Source organism: Gasterosteus aculeatus, chromosome 8 (genome assembly GCF_964276395.1).
Source record: "Gasterosteus aculeatus chromosome 8, fGasAcu3.hap1.1, whole genome shotgun sequence".
Taxonomy (NCBI): Eukaryota; Metazoa; Chordata; class Actinopteri; order Perciformes; family Gasterosteidae; genus Gasterosteus; species Gasterosteus aculeatus.
Window position 1 is genome coordinate 22678848 of NC_135695.1, and position 8784 is coordinate 22687631.

An 8784-nucleotide genomic window follows, 5' to 3' on the forward strand; every position below is an offset into this window, starting at 1 on the left:
TGAAGCAGGGGGCACATAGTGTGTGTGTGTGTGTGTGTGTGTGTGTGTGTGTGTGTGTGTGTGTGTGTGTGGCTCAGGAAAAGGGTGGGAAGCGGAAAGGTGCTGTCGGTCGGAGCTAGGTGTGGTTGTGAAATGAAATCCTGTCTACTTCCATTCTTCTCCCCCTTTCCTTCCCTCCCTCCTCCCCCTCCACTGCTTCATTGTCATCGTCACATTGATGGACATGAACGTTGACCTCTGTATTGAAGCTCGAGTAACGTCCTGTACACCTGAAGCACACAGGAGTCTCCTCCCATCGCGATGCGGTTTGAGTTCTGGATGCTTAGTGAATAAAGATATTCTCCTACAACAACGTGATCTCTAGGGTCTCACAGGAGGCCGTCACAGCCCAACAGGGGCCCAAGAGTCCGCTGGAGTCCGTTCAGGGTCCAGGAGCCCACTGGTCATGTTTATCCGCACTATCGTCGTCGCTAGCGCTAGGGCAGTTAGCTGCTATGACAGTTAGCCGCTAGAAGAGTTAGCTCCTCGGACAGTTAGCTACTAGGACAGTTAGCTGCTAGGACAGTTAGCTGCTGGGACAGTTAGCTACTAGGACAGTTAGCTACTATGAGAGTTAGCTGCTGGGACTGTTAGCTACTAGGACAGTTAGCTGCTGGGGCAGTTAGCTACTAGGACAGTTAGCCACTATGAGAGTTACCTGCTGGGACTGTTAGCTACTAGGAGAGTTAGCTACTAGGGCAGTTAGCTGCTGGGACAGTTAGCTGCTAGGGCAGTTAGCTGATGGGACAGCTCCTGGGACAGTTAGCTCCTGGGACAGTTAGCTCCTGGGACAGTTAGCTACTAGGACAGTTAGCTGCTAAACATCTCCATGTTCAGAGTGTGGGTTGTAGCTGCTGTGGCAGTGGACCAATCACACATCAGAATGTATCACCTGGCTGAGAAAGCAGATTCTTAGACATTTATTTTTACATCTGGGTGAAAATGATCCATTGCAGGTGTCGTGTCAGCTGTAGATGTTTTGAGGGTTATCGATTCATATACGTATGTCCCACCTCTCCCAGCTCCTTGTCTTCAGTATGTCATAAGGTCAAAGGTCGGCCGCTAATGTTCTTGTTCTGAGCCGAGGTTAGGGCTCCTAAGAAGGGCGAGAAGGCTCCTCTGGCTAAACACAATCATTGGATTACGTAGTAAGATAGAGATCAGCTGGCCTCCGGGCTACTGCTCCCTGAAGAATGCACAGTTAATCATTATTCTCTGCGTTGACGTTAGCGTAGCCACCTTAGCACAGAAAAATAAGGGAGGTGAGGGGGGGCAGCACGGATGTTACGGGACAGGGGTATTTTAAGGGACGGGTGGCAGCCCTCCTTGGCGTGTACTTCTTCACATGTTGTGTTTAATGAACCGCACCTCTTTGAGGTTTATGCGTGTTCCCCGCCAGCCGGTCAACCAGCGCACACACGTTGTCCTTCGTCTCAGGAGTGCCTCCAGTGCAACGGTCACATGTTGTTCCATCGTATCATTTAGCATCTTCAAAGTGGAACTGGAAGCGACGCTCATTTCTATGAAAGGGGCATGAAGCAGGAAAAATGTCCAGGCGCTTCCTTGGAGGCCGTAAAAACAGCCGCACAGCACTTTCTGTGCCGCCGCCTCCCACATGAAAGACACATTTGATGATCTAACTCTATGGGGAAAAGTCTAGTGCGAGTTGGCCAGAGACGGTCAATCTTTTAAAAAGGAAAACCTGTCCCTGGGAGTCCATTTGTTCACGTTTAGACTGAGACAATAACCGCGGGGCGTTTGTTTTAATGCACTGAGCCGAGGGAGCTCATCCCGGTTAAAAGGCCCGCCCTTCTTTCTTGTTATCATAAGATCAGAGGCGAACAAAACAAACGACAATGCTATGAGCATTTAATGCAAATGAGAGCCTGGAGCGGCGCTCCATCACAGCAAGGGGCCCATTCCACCCCCCCACGCCATCCGTCTGCTCCACCACACTGTCCCCACTCCGGGCCCCTCTGACCTCCGGGGCCCCCTCCTCGCTGTCACACAGGACCCTCTGTGTGTGCGCATGCGGGGCAGATTGAGGGGGGGGGCAGTTGGGGAGATTTCACTGGGAACAATGCCCCCTTTTGAAGCGCCTCGGCTCGCTCTTTGTTTGGCTAACGAGCACCAACAGGCCGCAAACAGACAGAAGGAGGATGAAGTGAAACGGAAGGGATGGGGGGGGGGAGTGAATGGGAAGAAAGTGAATGGCAGTGGGAGAGTGAGGGGGGGCGGGGGGGGGCCGCTTCGTTAGCACTCCGCGCTGCTTCTGTCCGGATGGATTGGATGTCTTCGGCCTCTTATCGGTGCTGCAGCCACCGAGCCTCACTTCCTGTTTCCTCACCCACAGAGAGGGAGGGGGTGAGGAGCGGGGGGGCAATCAGCGGTGCTGACCGTTCACACCGTTGCTAAGATTTAGCACCCATTGTCTGCTGATAGACGGGGCCCTGGATGTGTGCGTGGGGGGGGGGGGGGTCGTTAACCAGACGGAGGCGTCACGTTTCAAAGACTCAGTTCGTTTCTCCTCAGCTGCCAGGCTTTTGTCCCCGGGGCGAGGGGGGGTAATAATGCCATTATGGCAACAACTGAGAAACGCCCAGCCCCCCCGACTCCCCACGACTCCCCCGGGCGCTGCTCGGGTTTCACTGGGGCATCTGTGGGTCCTCTTTGGGCTGTAAGTGATCTCTGGGTGTCTAGATGTTCTCTGTCACATGTTCCTTTATATGTGGTACAATTATTGACCTTTTAGCGTGTCAGAGACGTCATACGTGGAAGTCGTGCTGAGGTCACATTAGTTTGTGGTTATGCAACTAGTGAAGAGGAAGTGACCTCATCAGGACTGGGGAGGACGTCAAGACGCTGTGTGCGTCTCTGGCGTTGACCTGTCAATCAGCGTGTAGCCCCGCCCTCAAGCGTCCCCTGCTTCATGGTCTGTTTGACTCTGAATGGACATCATCTGTACTGAAGAAGACTTGAAACTAGATGGGGGGGAATAATTGTGCCGGACCAAAGTTGATTTCCCACCAAACTGACGTCTCTCCAGCCCGTCCACAGCCCGTCCACAGCCCGTCCACAGGCCGTCCACAGGCCGTCCACAGCCTGTCCACAGCCCGTCCACAGGCCGTCCACAGGCGGCGCTCGCTGCGGCCTGCTGGTTAAAGGCCGGCCCAACAGATGCCTGCGTGGGGATTTATTCCTGTGAATAAAAATCAGAGTAAGCACGAGCTGCAGCCAGCGGCCCCCCAACGGGGGGGGGACAGGATTCACTCTGCTGAGCTCAGCCACTCCTCTGTGTGTGTCCTTTGTGCCCCGACACAAAGAACCGATATGCAGGTGTTTATAAGTGTGTGTTGTCATCAGGCGTCTGATCGGCCGGTTGTTGGATTGTGAGAGCGTTTTTTATTTAAGACCTTTTGTGGTGAAGAAATGTTTGAGAAAAGCTTTTCTGAGGAACCACACAATAATCCACTCACACACACACACTCATAGCCACAGACACACACACACAGACAGATTGTCCATAGATGGACGTCACATCTCTCAGTAATGAAGTGAAGTGATAATAAACACATAGTGAGTAAATACGAGCGCTTGTACAAGCCGTCATTGGCGGACTATGAGGACGCCGGATGGCCTCTGATTCATGGAGGGAGATCTCCACAAACGAGGGAACAAAGTCGTGGAGGAAAATACGGGACAAATGTGTCCTTGATGAAGAGCAGCAGTGTGGATGCACGGGGCAATAAAGTCTATGATCAATAAATAAAGCCACCAACGACTTCCACACACAAAGACGTGACTCTCCAGGTCGTCTTCAACAAAACACGTGACTCCACCTGTTGTTCTGGAGGTGAATCGCTCTGCAACACACGCAGGACTTTACAACCAGGAAGTGAAACCAGTGCGTAAAGACGCAGAAACACGCGGCGGCCTTTAGTGCTCCACGTCGGGGCGATTAGCCTCCTTCAGAATAGCGATCATGTCCGTTCAGGGGGGAACGGCGGCTCTCAAGATCAGGAGAGAATAAAAGGCCGCTGACCCGAGACCGGCGGGCAGAGGGACTCTGGACCTGACGTTGACGAGCAGTGAGTCGATACACGTGGATATGCACGCCGCTGGCGAGCTGCAGAATGACGCAGAGCCTCGTCTTCTAAGCTCAGGGACCAAATTTAACCCCAAAGCCAATTAAACGTCTCCGCTGGATGATCTCCTCTCACGACCACATCTCTCAACACGGAGACGTCCTGCTCGTCTCCCTCCATCTGACCTGAGGGCAGCGGCCTGTAGTGGCGGCCCTCGGTTCTCTCTCAGAGAGAAATGCATGCTGGGATCTGATCCCCGAGCCGCCCATACTCTCTGCAGCATCCCAAGCTTCATTTCCTTTTGCTTTGAGGCCTCCAATTGTTGCCGGAGTCGAACGGCTCATTGGCGCTAAAAGCTTCAGATCCAATGAGGGAAGAAAAGACTCAGCCAGCCTGATGCATTATGGGGGAAACTACCCGACTAGGGTAGAAAATAACAGAAGGTAAACAGCAAAAGATCCTCGGGTCAAAGATGTAAATACAGATAACTGACAGCTGACTTCAGATGACGGACAGCTCCCCCCCCCACACACAGTCTCCAGAGGACCCCCCCTTTATCCCAGCCTCCATTGAGGAGGTCGAGGAGGCCCGAGTGAGTTTTAACGTGGAGGTTGGTGCCCAAATACCAGGCTGTGTACAGGGGGGCCGGGGGGGGGGCATCTCTCGGTTTCACTTTCAGCCCCGTTTCCCACAACGATTCTTCTTCCGTGTGTGTGTGTGTGTGTGTGTGTGTGTGTGTGTGTGCGTGTGTGTGGTTCCCATGTCCGTTAAGCCCATGACCTCCTTTTACTTCTCCTCATTAGCATGTGACCGCCGCCCCCACAAGTAGGCCAGCGTGGGGGGGGGTCTCGAGCCTGTTGGAGGGAAAAGTTGTGAGAAGTGATTTGATGAAAGACGCTTCAGATGGTTCCTATCGAATCCCCCCATGACGTGACGTGACGTGACGTGACGTGACGTGGTACCTGTGGGGGTCTTTTGTCTCCAGTAATGTGTAATGTGTTTACTGAGTATCACACTGTGTGAGTCTGTATGCTGATCCATGTTATACACACACACACACACACACAGACACACACAGCGTGATCTTCTCTCCTCCGCTGGCAGGTAAGTGAAGTTGATTGTTGGTACCAGGCGCGTGTGTGTGTTCACGTGTGCGTGTGTGTGTCTGTGTGTGTGTAGCTATGCTGCCCAGCCTGGTTCTGCACCGCTCCTCAGTGCGTCCCTACCAGCGGGGTTTCTACTGCAGCGACTCCGGCCTGCGGTTCCCCTACAAGAGGAGCACCGTGCCGTCCTCGGTGCTCACCGCGGTCGGGTTGGCACTGCCCGCGGTGTCTGTAAGTCCCGCCCCCCCGCACACAAAGAGCGCCCGCCCACGGGGGTGTTTGATGGGTCACGACGGTGGCGGCTGCAAAAGGAGCTCAGAAAAGACTCTTATTTTGAAAACGTGCTTCCTTTCGCTTTAAGCCGACCCTACCCGAGGCCCTCAAAGCCACGCCCCCTTCCCCGTGCGGCGGCGTGCTCCTTGTGCCTCCCTCTGTTTGCGTCCGTGTCACTGACCTTGTGTTTCTCTCTCTTGCCCCCCCCCCCTTGTGTCCTCTGTAGCTAGCCTGCCTTTCCTCGTCATTGAGACTAGCACCATAGAGCCGTACCAGCGCGGCTTTTACTGTTCGGACGAGTCCATCCGCTTCCCCCGAAAAGAGGGAGACACCATTAGCGACGCCGTGCTATGTGGTGTCGGCATTCTTATTGCCATCTTCTCTGTAAGTGGACCTTCTGACCCCCCCCCTGTGTGCTGCTTCTACCCCCTCAGAGCCCCTTCACTGTTACATCCAATGGGTTCTTCTCATAATCTGTGTCTCCTCCCCTTCTCATCACCCGTCACCCTCTGAGTCACCGGAGCCCCGTTTTTATTGCCCCGCCAGGCGAGTCAACGGTGGCAATAGAGCCCCCGCCGACCCCCCCCACCCGTGACATTTGTCTAAGCTGCTGACGCGTGCATGCCGACCGTCCCGGGACGCTCCGGTGGAGTGGAAACTTCTCAGAATAAGTGCTGCAGTACGAGCAGGTCACATGGTCAGGAAGACGTTACAACACACGCGCACACGCACACACACACACTCACACACTCACACACGCACACACGCACACACACACACGCACTCAGCTCGCCTGCTTATTAGAACCAGACGCCAGTTCCTCCACGTGTGGGCAAAGGTGGCGTGTCGCACACACACACATTACTAGGTTTCATCAGTGGCGCCGACGCGGCTCCTCTTAAGGCTCGTGCGCAGCGCACACCGTGCACGCACAGCGCACACGTGCACCAGGACGCGCCCCGCATGCTGCATACAGATCCAGTCTGGCTCTTGTTTCTCTTCCCAACGGTCCTCCTGGACAGACGGATCTTTTTTCAACTGTGAGAAACAAGCCGATGAGCATCGGGGATCCAAATAAACCCGTTGGGCCGTGTCCATGACTACAGGCCGTGTCCATGACTACAGGCCGTGTCCATGACTACAGGCCGTGTCCATGACTACAGGCCGTATCCGTGACGACGGGCCGTGTCCATGACTACAGGCCGTATCCGTGACGACGGGCCGTGTCCATGACTACAGGCCGTATCCGTGACGACGGGCCGTGTCCATGACGACGGGCCGTGTCCATGACGACAGGCCGTATCCGTGACGACGAGCGAGCGACAGTAAACGAGGCGGTCGACAGAGAGCAGCACAAATAAACTCCTCTGTCCCGTATCGGCCTCCTGGGGCTCTAATCTAAACATCTCATTGACAAAGCAGACACACAGACACACACAGACGCACACAGACGCACACACACCGCATTGTGTTTGTTTCTCCTGCCCCCCCCAGGCAGGATAGGTGTGTTTATCAGGGCCTAACAATGCACTTAAATACACAAACACTGTGGATTATTAACTGGCGAGATGTGCACACTTTTAGAGCTGTGACTCCGTTTGCATTCACGGCCTCGCCAGGTGAGCGCCGGCCCACGGGGGGGGGGGACATATGATTGACATCTCTGCGCCTGTAGGGCTCAGTGTAGCCCCCCCCCCCCCACATGCCCCCACACGCCCCCACCCCTCCCTCGACCCTCCGACCCCCCCCCCCCCTTTTCAGTATGAGGAGGTCTCTCCATTGGCCTTAAAACTGCTCAAAGCCTTCTGGCTGGAACCGTCAGGCCCTTTGAAGACACCGAGAGACACCGAGAGACACCGAGACCAGTCGAATGTTTGTTCTCATGTTTTCTGTTCCTCATTTGTCTCAATATTCTTCATACGTCACAAAAACAAACGCCCATCATGTCATCGAGGGACATCAATCACGTCCACACTGCCCGAGGGAAAGGCAGGCCATGCTCATTGTTTGTCTCTGTCCCTCGCTCATCCTGTCTGTCCCTCGCTCATCCTGTCTGTCCCTCGCTCATCCTGTCTGTCCCTCACTCATCCTTTCTGTCCCTCACTCATCCCGTCTGTCCCTCGCTCATCCCGTCTGTCCCTCACTCATCCCGTCTGTCCCTCGCTCATCCCGTCTGTCCCTCGCTCAGAAGTTGTCCTTCTCCTGCTGCGTGGACGTGTGGTCCGTTCATCTCTAACCCCTCTGCTCTCAGATCGTGCTTGGCGAATGCTTCCGGATCCACCAGCTGCGTGAGGGGACCACGTCCTTCGTGGGGAATCCCTACGTGGCGGCTCTCTACAAGCAGGTGAGCTCTCCGTCCCTCAGACCTCATCACAGCACAAGCACATTGACTCCTCCCCTCAACCGTGATGGTCCAATCAGAGGTCTGCAGCGGTAACGAGGCTTCACGTGGTTCTGCGTGTTGTGTCTTTGTTGTGTAGAAGTGAATTGTTGCTGCAGAGAGACACTTGTCTCTGAACAGTCGAGCTTTTATATGCTTAAAGACAGTAAATGAACGCAGACATCCAAGGGACAGAATCCAGCGGCAGATGTACAGAGAGTTGAGTTCAGCTGGATAAGAGTTCTATTATACGAGTGATTTGGCAGAACCGATAAGCCTTTTCATCAGAGGCCAAGAGGAAGGCAAGCTCAGCGCTTTCAGTCCCGTAGCCGTGTGCCAGAGGACACGGGACCAGGTCCAATAGTGGTGCCGCTCACTTTTCCTCTACAATATGGAAGCTAACCAGCTAAACGTATCAATGTAAAAGTCACCGTTATTACATTTTGGTTTTTAATCGACATATTCCGACTGTGATAAATATCAATATGTTTGTTTCCATGTTCTCAGCCAGAGGCGTTTCCAGACAGTTTGTGTGCTAACGTTAGCTTGATTAGCAAGCTAACATTAGCTTGATTAGCAAGCTAGCGGCAGACAAGAAATGAGAATCCTGCTTCTGCCACTGTGTAAAATCTCAGTCGGGGGGCGGGGCTTAGCTAACCGCCCGTCTAACGGTCGGCGCCCGGTGTCTCGCAGATGGGCGTGTTCCTCTTCGGGTGTGCCGTCAGCCAGTCGTTCACCGACATCGCCAAGGTGTCGGTGGGCCGCATGAGGCCTCACTTCATGGACGTGTGCCGGCCGGACTTCTCCGCCATCAACTGTTCGCTGGGTTACGTCACCAACTACACCTGCAGCGGCGAGGACGGCGACGTGCAGGAGGCCAGGTGAACACCACCGCCGCAGCGTG

The 8784-nt window shown here is 54.4% G+C and overlaps 1 protein-coding gene across 1 annotated transcript in view; it reads left to right on the forward strand.

Annotated features, from left to right (window-relative positions):
- The first annotated feature begins 2610 nt into the window (after positions 1–2610).
- The window catches only part of plpp3 (phospholipid phosphatase 3), an 11656-nt gene continuing 5482 nt past the window's right edge, over positions 2611–8784 (forward strand). The window contains exons 1-3 of the mRNA XM_078107733.1: positions 2611–5458; positions 7752–7844; positions 8574–8761. Coding sequence (XP_077963859.1) covers positions 5306–5458; positions 7752–7844; positions 8574–8761 — 434 coding nt within the window. The 5' untranslated portion in view covers positions 2611–5305. The remainder of the gene's footprint in view (positions 5459–7751; positions 7845–8573; positions 8762–8784) is intronic.